This window comes from Gossypium arboreum, chromosome 4, assembly GCF_025698485.1.
Source record: "Gossypium arboreum isolate Shixiya-1 chromosome 4, ASM2569848v2, whole genome shotgun sequence".
Lineage (NCBI taxonomy): Eukaryota > Viridiplantae > Streptophyta > Magnoliopsida > Malvales > Malvaceae > Gossypium > Gossypium arboreum.
In genome coordinates, this window is record NC_069073.1 from 96,698,853 (window position 1) to 96,719,150 (window position 20,298).

The 20,298-nt window shown below is 33.4% G+C and overlaps 1 protein-coding gene across 4 annotated transcripts; it reads left to right on the top strand.

Annotated features, from left to right (window-relative positions):
- The first annotated feature begins 4,017 nt into the window (after positions 1-4,017).
- LOC108460398 (phosphatidylinositol 4-phosphate 5-kinase 9-like) lies at positions 4,018-16,492 on the top strand. 4 transcript variants are annotated; one of them, XM_017759877.2, is made up of 9 exons: positions 4,018-4,264; positions 4,894-6,285; positions 6,764-6,931; positions 8,045-8,210; positions 8,501-8,611; positions 8,836-9,023; positions 9,332-9,480; positions 10,111-10,267; positions 15,903-16,492. In XM_017759877.2, the coding sequence occupies exons 2-9, from the start codon at positions 5,033-5,035 to the stop codon at positions 16,174-16,176; spliced, it is 2,466 nt and encodes an 821-aa protein (XP_017615366.1). In that variant the 5' UTR covers positions 4,018-4,264; positions 4,894-5,032; the 3' UTR covers positions 16,177-16,492. The 4 variants fall into 4 exon arrangements, with proteins under 4 accessions (XP_017615366.1, XP_017615370.1, XP_052883335.1 ...); XM_017759881.2 differs by having other exon boundaries at positions 4,019-4,264; positions 5,070-6,285; XM_053027375.1 differs by lacking the exon at positions 15,903-16,492 and adding an exon at positions 10,826-11,085 and having other exon boundaries at positions 4,020-4,264; positions 5,006-6,285.
- Positions 16,493-20,298: the final 3,806 nt, after the last annotated feature.

Sequence of the window (20,298 nt, forward strand, 5' to 3'; positions counted from 1 at the left end):
ATATGAACTTACGGACTAATTTGTAAAAGTCGTAGAAATTAGGGGACTATTCTTGAATTTTCTCCTTTCCACGATTCGATTCGTTTTCTTGATCTATAATTATAAAATCATTCCTTCATTAGCATCCATTTCAATTCTATTTCACTTCACAATTTATGCTGTTCAAATTTCGAAATTGCACTTTTACCCCAAAATTTACAATTTTCACAATTTAGTCCCTTCTCAATTCACCCATCAATTGAACTAATTTTTCTCAATTAACACTTTATTTTATCATTATAAACTATTTCAAAACCTTTTATATTCTTAATTTCAACAGAAACCTTCAATTCACAACTTTTTCACAATTAGGTCCTAAATATCATTTCCTATCAAAATCACTTAATAAAACCACCTTAATATAAAATTAGAACTTAAATTTCATAATAATTCATCATAAAATTCCTTATCCATCCAGGGTAACTTCCAATTTCACCCATAAAATCAAAAACTAATGAATTCTACAAGTGGACCTAATTGTAAAAGTCATAAAAACATAAAATTATCAAGAAAAGTAAGAATTAAACTCACATGATGTAAAATATGAAAACCAGCTTTCTCCAGACCTTCTATGGCGTTTTAGCTGAGAAAATATGAAGAAATGTCTAGATTTTTCAATTACATCATTATTTAACTATTAACTTTTATGCTATTTCCAATTTTGCCCCTTGTTCACATTGTTTTCTTGCTTATTTCATACCCAAACCGTCCAGCCATTAACCTTTGGGTCTAATTGCTCTTTAAATCCATCTTTTTAAATACTTAAGCTATTTACTCACAATTTAACAAATTTTGCACTATTTTCAATTTAGTCCTTTTTAATTAATTAGCCATCCAAACGTTAAAATTTTCTAATAAAACTTTAATACTAACTCAATGACACTCCATAAATATTTATAAAAATATTTATAGCTCGATTTTCAACTTTGAGGTCTCGATACCTCATTTTTGACCCGTTTGACCTAATAAATTCTTTTAATTCACTAATTTCACCATTTCACAGATTCTTCTAAATTCTTACTTGACTCATAAATATTAAATTACTATCTTGTTCAATCTTATTTGTCGAATTTAGTGATCTCAAATCACCATTTCTGACACCACTGAAAATTAGGCCGTTACAATCTCCATCGTTTCTTTGCAAGTAGCGACTTTTTATTATTTTTAATTGTTCCATATTAGTTAATTAATATTGGTTTTGTTGTTATCATATAATAATTAGTAACATATTATTAATTTATTATTATTTTAATTCAAATTATTAATATTAGAAACTCTATTACACATTTATGTGTGTGAAAACTATGTATTTAAAACACATATGCTTATCATTATGATATCATCAATATTGAGTTAGTGTTAAATTAACTTGTGATACAAATTTTTATTGGTTTTTTTAAAAAAAAGACTGAAGTATCCTCAAATTATTTAACTTAAACGGAATGATATTTTTGTAATTTTCCTAACCAACTTTGTTTCCTATAGATCGTAAGACTCGATTATGGCTTTAAATAATAGTATAGATTAAGCAGTAAATATCATTTTAAAATAAAGTTTTAGTTTAGTGGTAAAATTAATGTTTTATTTATGAAAATAACATGGGTTCAATACCACTAAATGCAAATTTTTATTATTTTTTTAAAATTAAAAGACTAAAGTGTCATTGAATAATATAATTTATTTTAATTATGAAAAGGTATTTTCATAATTTTTCTAATTAAGTTAGTGTTCAATTGACTCATGACACCAACTCAATTAGAGGCTTAATTAATAGTAAGTACAATTAATAAAGGTAATAAGATATGCATAACATAATTAAAATATAAATATTATATGAAAATAAAGTTTTGGTTTAGTGATTTTACTCTTGTAAGTAGCATGTGTTCAAATTCTACTACGTGTAAAATTTTTTTGGTTCTTTTTTAAATATAAAACAAAATTACCATTAAATAATATAATTTATTTTAATACAAAAGGATATTTTCGTAATTTTTTAATTGAGTTGGTGCTTTGTTGACTCATGACACCAACTTAGTCAGAAACTTAGATAATAGTATAGATATAATATAACTTATTTTAATCATAAAATGACATTTTCATAATTTCCCTAACTGAATTGGTGCCCTGTTGACTCGTAATACAAACTCAGTCAAGAGCTTAAATAATAGAATAGATGATGAATAATAAATAATTAAAATGACAAATCCAAAATATAATGAATAAAAAATTATATTTATTGATTCAAAAGTTTCTCTAAATTCACGCTTTTATATAAAATTTAAAAATACACATTATAAAATTTATAAAAATAAAAAAATCTAATTTAACACTAAAAGCAGAGTTAAACCCCAGAAAGTTAGTATATTTATATTTGATACCCATATGTATAACGTAAAATATAGCTAACATATTGAAGAAAAAAACACATACATCACATTTAAAAAATATTAAACTTGAGTAAAAATATTAAATCTATAAAAAATTAGGCTTAACCTACAAATTAGTATCTAAATTGTTTTTTATTATTATAAGTAATATTTAAACTATTTGTTTCTCTCAAGTTGGTATCTCCATTAGTCAAACTATTAAGTCTTTAAAAGTCTTAATTCACAAATTGGTACCTAAATTACGTTATTTTTTATTTTTATATCTAAACATTTTTTTTATTATAGTTGGTACCTACTTTCCTAAGTTGATACCTCTATTAGTTTAATCGATAGTCAAATCATTAAATTTATTTTAAAAATAATCAATTAAAATAGTTATGTAGTAAAAAGATAAAATATTATTTTCTTTATATATTTAAAATTATTAAAATTTCATGAAAATAAAATAATAAAATTTTAAAAATAGAAAGTTCAATCAATTTTTAAGCTCGATAGAATTGATTTGTATCAGTTCTTGTGTCAATCATTTCAACCCCAATCTTTGAATTGATGCCCTTGACTAGTTCCCGGTCCAACCAAACGGTTTGGTTCGATTCTAAAAACACTAGTTTCTGATTAATGAAAAAACTTTTTTTATCCTATTAAGTTGAACAAGTAGGTGATGAAGTTTGAAAACAGAATTAATCTTTAGTCTCTTGACATTAAAAGAGTCAATTTCAAGCATTACTGGTATGTCTAGATATTATAAAGGAAGAAAAAAAAAGAGAAATAAGGTAAAAATAAAATAAAATAAAATAAAAGAATTAAAATTATTTTTAAAGTTTATATGATGTGGTAGTCTATTATTAGCTAGAATAGGTGATAAAATAATTTAGGTATCACTTAGTGATAAAAATGTTTAGATATCGATTTGAAAAGGTTAGGTATAATTTAAGTATTAATTTATGGGTTAAACCTTTCTTTTTAAATAGAGGTTTGATTGACAGAAATACCAATTTGAGAAAAAAATAATATAAATACCACTTTTAACAATTTTCTTTTTGGGTTTAACCAAAATAAAGTTTGAATTGGTTAAAATACCTCCAAAAATAACTTTAACAACTTTCAAACTGTCAGATTAAATGATAACTTAGTCATAACATTAACTTAGTCATGACATTTATGTTAAATAAGCTTGAGGCCCTAAAAAAATCCCAATATTCAGCATCAAAATATAGGAAAAGAATTAGGTAGAAAGAAAAACAACATATTTAGTTATGAATAATCAAAATATCATATAAATTTTTGAAAGGAGTAATTTTTTAAAAAATTTTAAAAATCCAATTTTAAAAGAGGGTAAAACAGAAATAAGGTAAAAAGTCAGGAGGGAAAAAATCAGCGGGTCACTGTCACATGTCCTAGCTGTTGCAATCTATAAGTCAAACCCCGGCCGCTGTAAACCGATGTTTGATTGCCGTCCTTAACTAATCTTCGTCCTAATGTTAATTAATTAAACACATAAAAATGGATCACCCGATTATTACTGTAAACAGGCGTAAGACAAAAGGGCGGGCATGAATTGGGTAAACTTGTCTTTTCAGTAACTGTCGCACGCTTAGATTTTATTATGTATATATATATTTGAATATTTGGTGTTTGTTTTATTTTAGCTCTTTGAGATTCGTTCCAAAATCGTCACCATGGAAAGAGATTGATTTCCAAAAGCCAAACGCCAAAGAAAGAGCGTTTTAGATTGCAGTTTTTTAAAAACAGCGACGAAACTTCATCTTCATCTTTCTTTGTTTTCTCTTTGCTTTGCTGCGATTTTTGCTTTCGTCGTACATCCTTTTTATTCTAAGGTGCTCTTTTGTTCTCTTATTTTTCCTCACCCTTTTTTTTTTTTTCTTTTTAAAACGTATTACATAATTTCACTAGTAGTTTACATATATGTATATTACTAGTGATGCTTCAATGTTTGAGCTTCAGTTTAGTTGATTAACTGCGGTAGAATAAACTGGTTGATTATTTTTCTTTGTATTGTGTTTAAATAGTTTTGCTTCCTTTTTGTTTTCCTTCATGTTTTCTTGTTTGTTTGGCGATAGATTTTTGGTAAACACTGCTAAGTGAATTTATAAGGATTTATAGTCATTTTAACTCAGTAGAGAAAAACATGATCTAAAAGATGAGGTAAAGATTTAAAGATTTTGTGCTAGGATTTTTTTTTTGATTGATTTTATAGTTGAATCGAAAATTTATGTGTTAATTGTGTATTTATATGATTTTACCGTTTAATTTTCATGGAAATTTTCTCTAGTGTGTTATATTCTTCAATCAAGCAAGCACTCGTTATAGTCTCTTTTATTTTTACAAATTACATGTGAAGTCATCATTAAGTAGGATTTAATGTGGTTTAGTTAGTCTTTTTACATTGTCGAAATAAGTTTTTCTGCTACTGATGAATACTCTGGATTCGTTAATCTCTTTGTAGATCAAAGGAAGGAGCTTTTGTAAATGTATTATTTTTCGGAATCTAATAGTAAACATCTGTTTTATATTTTCGAATGAGAACCTTGTGATTGACTTAATTTTATTCCTGTAAGAAACTGAAACCTTTTGCGGCATTATGCATGTCTGGCCCCGTGGTCACCCTTGATAACGTGGAAGGAGCACGTTCTTGTGCAGAAAGAACAAGATCTCTTGATGCCATCACTGACAAGGACAACGGTTCTATACTAACTAATGGTGAAGCTGTCCATGGTTCTGAAACTGCTGCATTTAGAGTTGGAGAACTCTTGCTTCCAAATGGGGACTTATATTCTGGGTCATTACTCGGGAATGTGCCAGAGGGTCGTGGTAAATATGTTTGGAAAGTTGGTTGTGTGTATGAGGGAGAATGGAGGCGTGGGATGAGGCAAGGGACTGGCAAGATACAATGGCCTCCTGGAACGGTTTATGATGGTGAATTCTCAGGTGGTTATATGCATGGTACTGGGACATATATTGACTCCAATAAATTAACTTATAAGGGGAGATGGAAGTTGAACCTCAAACATGGTTTGGGATATCAAGTTTATCCTAATGGAGATGTCTTTGAGGGTGCTTGGATCCAGGGAACACCTGAAGGTCCTGGAAAATATACTTGGGCCAATGGCAATGTTTATCTAGGGAACATGAAAGGAGGTAAAATGTCAGGCAAAGGAACCCTTACATGGACAAATGGAGACTCCTTTGAAGGAAGCTGGTTAAATGGAATGATGCATGGACTTGGAGTGTATAACTGGAGGGATGGTGGTTGCTATGTAGGAACTTGGACACGGGGTTTAAAGGATGGAAAAGGATCATTTTATCCAAAAGGCAGTCGGCTTCCTGCCTTACAAGAGGTTTACCTCAATGCCCTGAGAAAAAGAGGATTGTTACCAGATTTGAGAAAGCAGAACCATTCCCATATCCACCATGCTTCTTCTGTAGACATGGGGAGTGTAAAGGTTGGTGGCACTCGGGTATCTCATCGTAATTCTGGTGAAGGAAACTTATTAAATTTGGAGCAGTCTCGCAACAGAAATGTTTCCTTGGAAAGACGTTGGAGTCTAGAGGTATCTATTGAAAAAGTTATTGGGTATGATTCATCTTTAGAGTTAACTGAATCTTTTATAGAAGGAGAAGAGAAGGGAAGTGAAACAAATGCACCAGTCTTAGAACGTGAATACATGCAAGGTGTCTTAATTAGTGAGTTTGTGTTGAATAATAGTTTTTCAGCATCATCCAGAAGAGCAAAACGGAGACAAAAAATGTTAGCCAAAGAGGTTAAGAGGCCAGGTGAAATAATTATTAAAGGCCACAGGAGTTATGATTTAATGCTCAGTTTGCAGCTTGGAATCAGGTCTGTTCATTTTAACTTTTATGCTTTTTTACCCTTGTTGTTTATCAGACAATTATGACTTAATTTTCTTATTTGTTTATTTTTCTAAATCTTATTGCTGCTTTTGTTTACCATAGAGTTTGTCTAGGCTGGAGTTTGAACAGTTATTGTTATTTAATTTCCTTATAGATATTAATAGAAAACTAGAAGAGATGTCTGAAGCATCGATTCGATGAGTATAAACTAAGAATCAAAATGGTCTCCCTCTTCGGGACAATAGATTAACCATTTATATTTGCTTGTGAACCTGTTGTGACTTGTGACTACTACTTGAACACGTTTCTTAGTTGTAACTCAGACTTTATGGCATCTTTTGTAAAGAATGCATACAAAGACTCATGACGTTTACCGTCATGGAGAATCCATATATGGTCTTCCTTAGTTGGCTATGACGTTGTTTTGGAAAACCTACTGCTTAATATATGTTAGATTTTGCCAGATACACTGTGGGAAAAATTACACCTGTACAAAGACGAGAAGTTAGAGTGTCAGATTTTGGCCGCAGGGCTAGCTTTTGGATGAATTTTCCTAAAGAGGGCTCACAGTTGACACCTCCCCATCAATCAGAAGATTTTAAGTGGAAAGATTACTGCCCAATGGTTTTCAGGTTAGAGATACCTCGATTATTTTTTGTGACAGTATGGAGAATTTCTGTATAGGATATATGTTATTCTGATATAGTTGCTGGGTATATCTTATATCTCAATGTCAATGAGGTCCTATGGTTCATTTTGAAGGTTTGGTGTACATGCTATATAAGATTGTATGTCCTTATAGGAAAGGTGTTAAAATTTAGTTTTCTTTTTATTTCTAAAAGGAAGATATTTTGTTAGACCACAAGGTTGATGTTAATATTGGGTAGATAACTTTTCTTTTGATCTCACATTCCATTACATATTTCGGAGAGATGTATATCTTGCCAAATTAGAGACATATTATGTGGACAGGCAAACTCTTCAATAAATTTATTAGTATTAAGTTTTTTCTCGATATAGTCTTAATGTCCGAGATATTTAGAGCTTTTAAGTTTTAAGATCCTATGGAAGTATTAGTCCATTACTTGAAGCTGAACATACTACATATGTCACATGAGTACTTCTTTGCATCTAGCTTTACTTTTACAAGTTCATTCTTTTAGTACTTCATACGACCTGCACCTGTGGAGATCATGCGATTCACTAGTATTCTTCCAAAATAGGTTAAAATATGCTCCAGGTCTCTATACTCTATAAATTTGGAATTTAACACCTCTAATTTTAGTTACTAAGAATTTAGTCCGTATATTTTTCAGATTTCAAAATTCAAGTTCAATTGTTAATGCCACCTTAAAATTCTTCTGTTGAATTCACTTGTGTGACATTTTGAAATTAAAAAAAAAAAAAGAAAAAAAAAACCTTGGTAGCCATGTAATAAAAAAAATTATGTTGTAATAAACCTAAATTTAAAAGGAAAACTTTAACAGTGTTAACAATTGGACTTACATCTTTAAATTTGAAAGTAGAGGGATTAAGTTCCTTGAAATGTAAGTAGGGGGACTAAATTCTAAATGTACGAGGTATAGGGACTTAGAGCACATTTTAACCCCCACAATATTGAATAAATATGCTTTCAGTAGGCAAAAGCCTGTATCTTTCTTTTATTATAATTTTTTCTTGCTATGTTCTGTGGATATGGTACTATGTTTTGTTTCCCATGTTGACATATATAAAACTCATTGTAGGAATTTAAGGGAGATGTTCAAGATTGATGCTGCTGACTACATGATATCCATTTGTGGAAATGATGTTCTCAGAGAACTTTCTTCTCCTGGTAAAAGTGGTAGTATCTTCTTTCTGTCTCAAGATGATCGTTTCATGATTAAGACACTCCGGAAATCTGAAGTAAAGGTTTGCAATATCCAGCTTTACCTTCATTTATACTCTTTGGGCAACTAGCTTGATTAAATATGATAATTTCTCTCTGGTTGCTTAACTTGTGTAAATTGTGCATGTCAGGTCTGCTATAGGCATTTCTCAACTGTGCAGCTCTTTACTTTTCAACTCCTTAATATAAAAAAAAAATTAATAACATACCATAAAGCATTTGCAATGTACTTCTGGTTCTGTTTCTGTTTCTCTTCTGCTCCTTGTTTTCCTCAATTGGTTGCACGTTTTATTGACTGAATTCTTGCATATAGGTTCTTCTAAGAATGCTTCCGAACTATCATCATCATGTGAGGTCATATGAGAACACACTTATAACAAAATTCTTTGGTCTTCACAGAATCAAACCATCAAGTGGTCAAAAGGTAATGAGCACAGTAGAGTTCTTTCCTATGCAAGACCTCAATCAGTACACTTTTTAAAGGTGGTTTCACTGAATGCACTTGAATAAAATATTTTTAGGTACTTTGATTAAGGACTATGTTTTCCATACCTTAGTTCATGGTATGTAACGAAAGGTTCCTTCAAGATTTTGGAATGCCGTTTGATCATTTGAAGCTAACTACCATAAACCATATCCTTTTTGCAGTTTCGCTTTGTAGTGATGGGAAATATGTTCTGCACTGAGTTAAGGATCCATAGAAGATTTGACTTGAAAGGATCATCACTAGGGCGTTCTGCAGACAATATTGAAATTGATGAGAACACAACACTTAAAGATTTGGATCTCAACTACTGCTTTTACTTAGAACCTTCTTGGCAAGAGGCTTTATTAAGGTACTAACTGATAAATTTGTAGCTTCTTTATCATCCTCTATTATCCTACCGGTTTAAGCTGATATGTATCACTTGGTTATGTGAAGGGTACATTTCATGGGAGTAAGTTATGAATCCTTATTTTAGTAAAATGTAATTTGCATTGTTTTCTTATCCCAATATATTGTTTACCTTGCAATTTAAGAATATAACTGGCCAGTTTTCATGATATAAAATTGTCTCTTTCCTATCTTACTCTAATAGCAATCTTATATAATTGGTTTACCTTCCAATGCATGATTTTATTGCATTTTGTATATATTTTGCAGGCAAATCGAGACTGACAGTAAGTTTTTGGAGTCACAACACATAATGGATTATAGCCTTCTGCTTGGTGTGCATTATCGAGCACCCCAGCATTTGAGGTCTCACATGTCCTACAATAGAGTGGATGGATTAGGGAGTGTTGCAGAGGAAGGTTTGAATTTTGAAAATTTGATCTTCTATTGGCAGTTCCTTCTAGCTTCTTTAATCTTTGTGACGTAGGACATCATGTTCTCCGTTCATTATTTTGAGCAGGATTGTATGTTTTAAGTGTCTTTTAAGCATTTGGATCTCGTTAAGTGCTTAAGGATTGTAGAGTCTATGGAAAAGGAAAATAACTGAAATATTGGCAAATAGAATTATAGTAATTTGTGTTACTGAAAGATAACAAAAAGGAAAAAGAAAAAGGATGAGTGTCCAATTCTATAAAAAAATCATTAACATACATGACATGGGTTTTTGATACAACCCAAAATGTAGAGGTTAGATAAATACTTTACAAGTTTCATACTTGAAACAAGAAGTTACATAAAAAAATAAGACAATTGTTACCAGGTGAACTCCTTACTATTTTGGTTTTAATAGTTTTGGGATTTTTCAAGATGGTATGTGGTTCCCGTAGTCAGTGATAGAACCAAATATGTCATCCATGTTACTTACCCTACATGTAGAATTTGGTATATGCTGTAATTATCTGATTGAACTTCTTTTATGCTACAACTTTTGATTCAATTATGAAGGACAGTGGGTTGATATAATATATTTTGGTTTAAATGTTTTCCAGAAGAGGATGGAATCTCCAACTACCCACAAGGACTTGTTTTGGTTCCTCGGGGAACAGATGATAGTGTTGTTGTTGGTCCTCATATACGAGGTAGACGTCTTCGAGCTTCATCTGCAGGTGATGAGGAAGTAGATCTCCTTCTCCCTGGTACAGCCAGGTATGATATCTTAACATGTCATAATGTTGTTTTCAAATCTTACAATGTCTGTCTGATGCCCAAGAAGAAATCTGATTTCCTTAATCCGTTAGAAGCAATAATAGAAACAGAATAAAGGTGGAATAATGCGATCATGTGAATCACCACTAGAAAGCATGGAAAGTTGTTGCATTGTAGTTAGCTATGAAAAGTCTCTTTCTTGCTCTTCTTCCATAAATAACTAGCATTTCCTGAAGTTCAAATATTCACATAAACATGTGCAAATTAAAGGTTAAACTATGCAGTGGGTCGCTTAGGAGTTTATTATCCAGTCTATTATAAGAGAGCAATTTAATCCTTGTACATTTACTTTTGCTACAAAGAGCTAAAATTTTAAATGACATCAACCTTGAATATTAAAAAATATTCACTTGTGTTTTAAAGTGACATGCTTTAAAATATAAAAACACAAGCAAGTCAACATTTTAAAGTTTGAGGTTTTCGCCATTCAAACTATTGCCTTTGTACTTCAAAATTAAATTGATTTATAATGACTAAATTACTCATTTTTTATGGTAGAGGAACTAAGTTGCTCCTAGACTTATTGTTGGAACTAAGACTGCAAGATGAATGAAGTTAATAGAGACTTGAGCTTGAAGCCTCGATGTCTTGCTAAGCAAACAAGCCGAATCGAGCTTGAAGAAAAGAAAGCTGAATTTTAAGTAGAGAACTAAGAGAGAATTTGATGAAAAATTGATTCATTCCTTTTGAAAATGTAAAACATTACATATATCAAGTGATTGTGAAGTTGATTACAGCTAAAATTTACCTAATCACACCTATCTCCACTAACATTGCCTTGAAACTAATAAAACATTGCTTGTACATCTTGTGCTAATTTATCAAAATCTTATCAGCACCAACTTACAAAAAACTCATTACAAACTTAGTTCAAATCTAACTAAGCAACAAAACATAAGCTGAAAAGTAACGAAATGACTGCATGTGCTCTAGCTGCAACTTGCATGGCTCGTGCAGCTTGGTCTGCTCCTTGTGCTGCTTCTTGTGCTGCATGGAAGCCAACTTCAACACTCCTCCTTGGCTTGCATGCTGCATATTCCCAATTTAGTTCTCAATTCCTTGAACCTCGACACACAAAGTGGCTTTGTCAAGATATCAGCAAGCTGATCTTTAGAACTGCAATGAATCAGTTTAACCTCTGAGATTGTTCCATCTCCCTAACAAAATGAAACTTTTTCTTGAAATGCTTTGTTCTCCCATGGAACACTGGATTCTTTGCAATTGCAACAGTAGATTGGTTGTCACATTTGATCTCTGTTGTTTCCTTTTGGTGAAGATTCAAGTCTGCCATAATTTTTCTTAGCCAAATGGCTTGGTTAACAGCACTTGCAGCTGCTAAATATTCTGCTTCAGCAGTTAATTGAGCAGCAACATTTTGCTTTATTGAGCTCCAACAAAAAATGGTTGAACCAAGAGTAAACAGATACCCTGAAGTGCTTTTCATGTCATCTATTGATCCAACCCAATCACTATCAGCATAACCAAGTAGCTTCATGCTATTAACCTCGGTGAACATCATTCCAAAGCTCAATGTACCTTTGATGTACCTGAGAACTCTTTTGGCAGTTTGGAAATGCTTCATATTGCAGTAATGCATGAATTTAGATAGCAGACTTACAACAAACATAATGTTTGGCCTAGTGGCTGTCAAGTACAGCAAGCATCCCACCAAACTTCTATAGGTTGACTTAGCCACTTTCTCAAAATCACCTTGGCTGGTCAATTTTTCTCCAACAGCAACTGGTGTGCTAGTTGCTTTGCAATTTAGCATAGTGAATCTGTTTAGGCAAAAGCCTTTTGACTTAAGAAAATATCTTGTTGAGTCTGTGACACTTCCATGCCAAGGAAGTAAGTCATTTCTCCCAAGTCTGACATCTCGAACATGCTTTTCAAATCAGCCAGCATAGCATGGTTTTCACTTGTCACCAGCAAATTATCTATATACAAGGAGACTATGAGCTGTGTTTTATCACCTTCTTTCTTTACATACAATGTTAGTTCACTGATGCTTCTCTCGAACCCCAAGCTAGCTAGGTAGCTATCGATTGTGTTATACCAGGCTCTTAGTGCTTATTTCAAGCCATACAAGGCCTTTTTCAGCTTGTACACATTGTCCTCTTTGCCTTTAACTTTGAAACCCTCAAGCTGCTTAACATAAATCTCGTCATCAAGAAAACCATTCAAGAAAGCATACTTTACATTGAATTGATGAATTTTTCACTGCTTCTGTGCAGCCAAAGCAACCAACAGCCTGATTGTGTCAGGTTTGGCCACTGGCGCAAATGTCTCAAAGTAGTCAATGCCATACTTCTGACTGAATCCCTTCACTACAAGTCTAGCTTTCAGCTTGTTCAGAGTTCCATCAGCATTGTGCTTGGCTCGAAACACCCATTTCACTCCTATGACCTTCCTGTTGGCTGGCTTTGCAACTAGCTCTAAGGTTTGATTCTTGTCAATCATGCTCATTGCATCGAGCATAGCTTGTTTCCATCCTTGTTGAGCTTCAGCCTTTTCAAAACAACTTGGTTCAACAGCAGCTACATCAGCCTTTTCATATATTTCAGCCAATGGTTTGGTTCCCCTAACTGGCACATCATTAATGTCTATTTCAGGATCATTTTGATCAGCTTCAGTTTGATTTGTCACCAGGTCTTCAGCAACAATCTTTGGTTCATTTTTATCCCAGTTCCAGCCTGACTTCTCATCAAACACAACATCTCTGCTCACAAAGACTTTGTTGGTTAAAGGATCCAGAATTCTATAGCCTTTCTTCACACTGCTGTAGCCCACCAGGATATCAGGTTGAGCCTTCTTGGTTAATTTGTCCCTTTTTACTGCATGAATATGTGCATAACATATGCATCCAAAGACCTTCAAGTGAGCAAGTGATGGTTTGAACCCAAACCAGACCATGAATGGAGTATTTTTAACCAATGCTTTGGTTGGTAACCTGTTTTGAAAATATACAGCAGTGTTATCTGCCTCAGCCCACAAGGTCTTAGGCAAATTTCTCTCAAACAACAAACATCTTGCCATATCCATCAAGCTTCTATTCTTTCTCTCACTGACTCTATTTTGTTGAGGTGTGTAGGTGTTGGTGAGCTGGTGCTTAATGCCTGCTTTATCACAGAAACCTTGAAACATGGCTGAAGTATACTCTGTCCCATTATCTGACTTTAATGTCTTCAACTTGCAACCTATTTCTGTTTCTACTAACTTTCAAAATACTGAGACCACTTCTGACTTGTGCTTTAGGAAATAAATTCAACATAATCTCGAGTAATCATCAATAAAAAGGATGAAATATTTGCTCCTATTCAAGGATTGTGTTTTCATAGGACCACACACATTAGTGTGTGTTTTCAGAGGCTCTCCAAGCCTTGTTAAAAGGAAATGGCAGTCTAGCTTGTTTTCCTAGCTGAAATACTTCATAAACATCTTCTCTCTCAATTGATTTGGAGAAGTTTTCAACTAAGTCTTCTTTGGTCAGCTGAACCAGTGACTTGTAGTTGGCATGGCCTAGTCTTTTGTGCCACAGCTTGGATTCATCTAAAACAACTGTGTAAGCACTGTCTGAGCTCTTGTTCCAATCCACTACAAAACTTCTGTCAGCCATGATCACTGACATGAGTTTCGATCCACTTGGATCACTGATCAAGCATTCTTTACCTTTGAACACTACTGAATAACCCTTTTCAAGCAATTGAGCTATACTAAGCAAATTTTTGTCAATTTCAAGCACAAACAAGACATTAGAGACAAGTTTGGTATCTATAGGTGTGTCTATTTGCACATCTCCTTTGCCTTCTGCTTTGATGAAGTGTCTATTTTTAACTTTTACTCTTGTTTTGAAGCTTCTATCGATGTTATTGAAGATAGCAGTATTAGGGGTCATGTGGTTTGTGCAACCACTGTCAATCAGCCATTCTTTTGTGGCTTTTCTTTTGGCAGCTGAGCAAGAGACTGCAAAGACTTGGTTTTCTTGGTCACTACCTTCTTCTGCTACTTGAGCTTTAGCTCTAGGCTGTTGAGGCTGATTTTGCTTTAGCTTGCCTTTGTTTTTGCAAACTTTCTCAGCATGGTTCATCTTTTTGCAGACTCTACACTGCACATCAGGCTTGAACTAGTAGTTTGCTTTTGGACGACTGAGTCTTTTGCAATATGGGCAAGGTGGATATCTTCTTCTTCCTTTATCTGTTCTAGGCTTGTCTGACCAGGTCTTCTTCCCTTTATGGCCAGAGGAGCTCGAGGCAGTTCTGCTCTTGGCTTGGAAGGCACCTTCTTGATGTCTTTCTGTCTGCTAGCTCTTCTTTGCTCCTGAGCATAAAGAGCATTGATCAGTTCAGTCAAAGAGATGCTTGACAGATCTCTCGAGTCTTCGAGGGAAGAGATTTTGGCTTCATATCTCTCAGGCAAGGTTGAGATAACCTTCTCTACAATTCTTGCTTCACTAAACTGATCCTCAAGCAATCTGATGCTATTCACAACAGCCATAATTCTGTTTGAATATTGTTTTGCAGTTTCTTCTTTCTTCATCTTCAAAATTTCAATGTCTATTCTCAAATTCAGTAGTTGTTGTTGTCTTGTTCTTTCAGTCCCTTGAAACTCCTCCTTCAACCTATCCCAAGCTTGCTTTGGTGACTTACAAGCCATGGTCCTTGTGAAAATCACATCAAACACTGTTTTGGATGCATGACATGGCTTTGTATCTCTTGGTTCTTTCATCTGTGTGCTGCCTGATCTGAGCCACAGTGCAATTGACTCTTAGAGGTGCTGTTTCAACATCAAAGTTGACAACCTCTCATAAGTCAAATGCTTGCAGATAGGTCTTTATTTTTAATACCCAAATGTAGTAGCCTTCATCATTAAAGACCGGTGGTGGAGCTAGAGAGAATCTGGATGAAGATATGATTTTTAGACTTGAAGAATGACAAGTCCACTAAGAAAATGAGCTCTTGATACTAATTGTTGGAACTAAAAATGCAAGATGAATGAAGTTAACAAAGACTTGAGCTTGAAGGCTCGATGTCTTGCTGAGCATATAAGCAGAATCGAGCTTGAAGAACAAAAGAAAGCTGAATTTTAAGCAGAGAACTAAGAGAGAATTTGATGAAAATTTGTTTCATTCATTTTGAAAATGTAGAACTTTACATATATCATGTGATTGTGAAGTTGATTACAGCAAAAATTTACCTAATCACACCTATCTCCACTAACATTGCCTTGAAACTAATAAAACATTGCTTGTATATCTTGTTGTGCTGATTTATCAAATCTTATCAGCACCAACTTACAACAAACTCATTACAAACTTAGTTCAAATCTAACTAAACAACAAAACATAAGCTGAAAAGTAACAAAATGATTGCATGTGCTCCAGCTGCAACTTGCATGGCTCATGCAGCTTGGTCTGCTCCTTGTGCTGCCTCTTGTGCTGCATGGAAGCCAACTTCACCACTTATAGTACAAGAGCCGCTAGATGGTTTAGTTCAAATTAGCTGGTGAAATTGTGATTCTTTTCCATATATTTTGAGGGATAGTTTTTAACAAATTCTTGTATCACTTATTTAAACAGACTCCAGATCCAGCTTGGTGTGAACATGCCAGCAAGGGCTGAGCTGATTCCAGGGAAAGAAGAAAACATGTTCCATGAAGCATATGATGTTGTTCTGTATCTAGGCATGATCGACATTTTGCAAGAATATAACATGACTAAGAAGATTGAACATGCCTATAAATCTCTTCAGTTTGATTCTGTGTCCATATCTGCTGTCGATCCTACATTTTACTCTCAACGGTTCCTGGAATTCATTCAGAAGGTATTTCCTGAAAACTCCATTAAAGGTTGACAGTTTCGGCTCTGTTTTGTCCTCCCGTGAGTTTCCTTAAGATGGTCATCACCAGGTGATGTAAAGTCTTTGTAACGATCTGCTCTTCTGAGTAGTTTTTTTTTTTTTTTAAATCATGATGTTTATAGTGAGTTATTGTTCTCTGCCATTGCTTTTGTTCTGTTTTATGACAATATTGTAGCACTTGTTCAATGCTTGTTTTTTTCTCTTCTTTTTGGCACCTTTTCTCTGATTCATGAACTTTAACTCAGAAACAACAAACAATCATTCTCCATAAATAAACGAAATATGTATCTGGAGGAGGAGACCTCTGTTACTGCTTTGTCTCTGGATCATTCCCCCCCCCCTCCCCAAAAAAAAAAAAAACTCATTTTATGCCATTAATTCATTTGTTTATTTTTCCGAATTATCTCAACTCATGTTAGCCCACAAATCAACCCTCATAGCCACTACTAACGTACATATATTATGCTGAAAAATATTACATGGATCGTGTTCTTAACTCGCAAGTTTTATGTCCATGACACTAATCTCATAACTCGTCATTTCCGAGGTCTAAGGCCTGTTTTCAATACAGCACATTAAAACATAGATATAAAATATGATATTTTAAGTAGATTAAATCTTAAAGCTATATATAAGCTTTGGTTTAATATGTAATTTTATACATGAATTTTGATTTTGTATAATTTTGTACATTGAATTTTTATTTGATTCAATTATCAGAAATTAGTAACACTATTATTGATATAGCATTATTTTATGTTCATATATTGCATACACAAATAATTATATTTATTCAATATAAAGAATGAACTGATGTTTTATTTATTCAAATGTGTATGGTTGAATCAAAATTTGAACCATAATTAGTTTCATATATATAATTGAACCAAATCAAAGTTTATATATCAAATTGTACAATAAATTAAAATTCATGTATAATTTTGAGATTTTTTCCTTATATCATTTGAAACTTTTGAAACTTGGATTTGAAAAAAAAAATTCTAATCCTAAATTTTATGTTTAGATATCAAAAAAAAAAATTCATTTAGTAACCCCAACCTAAAATCTGAGTGGGAATTTACAAAACCTATATTTTTGCCACATTTCTGGTCTTTTTTTCTACTTTATACAATACGTTCAACTGTGAGAGGTAATGAAATACAAAATTAATCTCTAAAATATATTGTAATAATATATATTGATAGCAGGAGTGGTAATGTTTGAGGTTTAAATTCAAGATCTTGTCAATAAGAACTTGATTTCAAAGTAAGTCGTTTGTCACTTGCCATTGCACAACTAACTTGGTTGATAATAATATATAAAATTTAGGCATAGGGATTTTTTTAGCCTAATTTTATAAAAAAATTTAATTTAGTTTTTCATTTAATTTTTTTTTAACTTTTAACTTTTCGTTTTTTATTGAATCATCCCAAAAAATATGGAAAAGTTAATATTCTTTAACTTTATTGATGTTGCATGTCACAGGTCGCGGATTAAAGTTGTGATGAATGCACACGAATCGTATCATGGAGGTCAATTGATCAAATAGGGCTCATTTAATCCACTTGAATTGGCTTGATTCACGGAGCATATGTAGAAACCCTCTACTTAAAGGCTTGGTGGCCCAGTGAAATACTCCAGTAAAACTAGAGTTACCAGGGTAATTATTGTAAATCCTAAGGGAAAAAGATATATAAAGTTTAAATCCCTTAGGACTCTCATGTTGTAGATAGGCACTAATCTCAACTGTTGATGTAATTCAGCTTGTATCGTTGGATCTAGGGGAGCTCGACTATAAATAGAGGTCTTCCCCCTTATTTATAATCATTCTATTCTTGAGTTAAAGGATACTTTTGAGAGCATTTACTCAAACACTTGGTGTGCTTTTCTTTTCTTGTGGTTTTTCTGTTTGAATTCAAGTCCCTTTTTCTTTTCGAGTTGCTTCCGCTTTATTTCGATGCCTTAAAGAAATTTCGTTGTGAATTCTAATTTTCCAGAGGTGGGCTAACTTAGGCGGATTTGATGTAAAGAAATCACCTAAGGTCGTGCGATTTGCTAAACTAAAATTCTAGCCCTGTGATTGTTCATACCAAAGCCAATGTTTGAAGGTATCGGTTGAGATGACAAAAGGAGTAGATTAGCAGAATGTCCTGATGAAGGCCCGTGCTAAGAGCGGCGAGAAAGAGAACAGATTGAGGGATCCGTTGGTGACTTTAGAAAGTCATGTAATCCATCTCGAGGAATCCATTGATAGCTTAGGGGCTCACTAATGAGTTAGACTCAATGAAAGAAAAGTTCAAGGAATATGTGGCTGAGACCCTTAGTCCCAATATGAATGCGTTGCAAGTGCCCCTCAATACTACTATGGGTAAGCTGATAGAAAACGATGATGCTTTTGAAGTTGGGTTAGTAGCTATGAAGGAAGAAAATGAAGCCATAATGATGACTTTGGACACAAAAATTGATAAGCTCGAGGAAGAACTTGCTGCGTATAGAGTTGTTGTGGGTAAAAAGGTGTTGGGTATGACATAGAGCCATAAGATTGATGTCCCCAAATCGGAGAAGTTTAAAGGTGCAAGGTTTGAGAGGGAAGTGGACAACTTCTTATGGGAAATGGAACAATATTTTCGTGTCATGGGCGTCAAGAATAATGATGCTAAGGTAAATATTGCTTCTATGTATTTTATGAATGACATTTTTTTTATAGTGGTGTCGTAGGTCCATAAATGAAAAGTGAGGTAGGACTGAAATTGGGACTTGTGTGGAGTTCCAAAAAGAGTTCAAGGAGCAGTTTTACCCACAATATGCCGAAAAAGAGGCTCGAGCTAAGTTGCATTGGTTATCAAAACAATACACAATTAGGGAGAATGTGAAAGAGTTTAGTGAACTGATGCCCCAAATTATGGATTTGAGTGAGAAGGAGACATTCTTCTTTTTCATGGATGGGTTGAAGCAATGAGTTAAATAGGAATTGAAACATTGAAGGTTTCAAGAACTGTCCAAAGACATGATCGTGGTAGAGTCCTTAATCAAGCTTGTTTCGAGAAAAGACAAATTTGAGTCTTCTAAGCCTATGGAGAAGGGCAATGGTGGGGGAGACGAAGAAAGACAAATTTAGAAGAGCAACAAGAATGGTGGCAATGGAAAACCACTAAATGTAAAAGGGAAACCCGTTAACAAATTGAAGGGCTAGTGAAATGCTTCATTTGGGATGGTTTGCATATGGTAAGGAAGTATCCAAAATTATCAATGTTTTTTACATAAAAGGGGATGATGAGTTGGAAAAATAATCGTTGATGTTTGGTTCGATCTTGAGTTCTATCGAAGCTAAGAGAGTGAGAGAATGAAAAGAAGCCAATGAAGTTCTTATGTCGTGGCTCATATAGGATGTGGAACTATCTAGAGTGATCTAAGTTGTCCGAAGTTACTAAAGAAGATGAAGTGGAGTCAGAGAGTGAGGCTTTAAATCTTGGGTCAATGATACTCAATTCTGCAAAAGAGAAGAGGGTCACAAGTAGAAATGATTGATGTTTGTGGAAATCAACATTGTAGGTCAAAGGATGAGTGCTCTTGTTGATACAGGGGCATCTGATCTGTTCATATTAGTTAACAAATCATCTATGAGGATCAATATTGTAAATTTCAAAAAGGTCCGAATTGTGGGAGTAGCACAAGGAGTTAAGATACAGATTAGTCAATGAAAAGACAAGGAAAATTTCGAGGTAATTCACTTGGATGATTACGACTTGGTTCTTGGCTTGAATTTTCTGACTGGATTAATGCTCTTTTAGTTCCTTTTGTCGATTATATTTGTGATCGCTTTTCCCTCGATTGATGAGAGATAGATAGAAAATCAACACTCGGGAAATAAAATAAAATATAATTATCACGGCTTTGCTACAAGTGTGACACGTCAGTTGTAATATTTGTAGTGTTAGAATGGAACACTGGAGTATTCCAAGGATCGAACCAAAGGGAATCGTGGATTAACTAATCGTGAAAAATAAAGAGTCTAACAAACTAATCGCAAAAATTTATATTAAGACAAATCGTAAAGTCAAGAGAAATTAATCTACTTTAATATCTAGCTAGAAATGATTAAATTGTAAAACATGC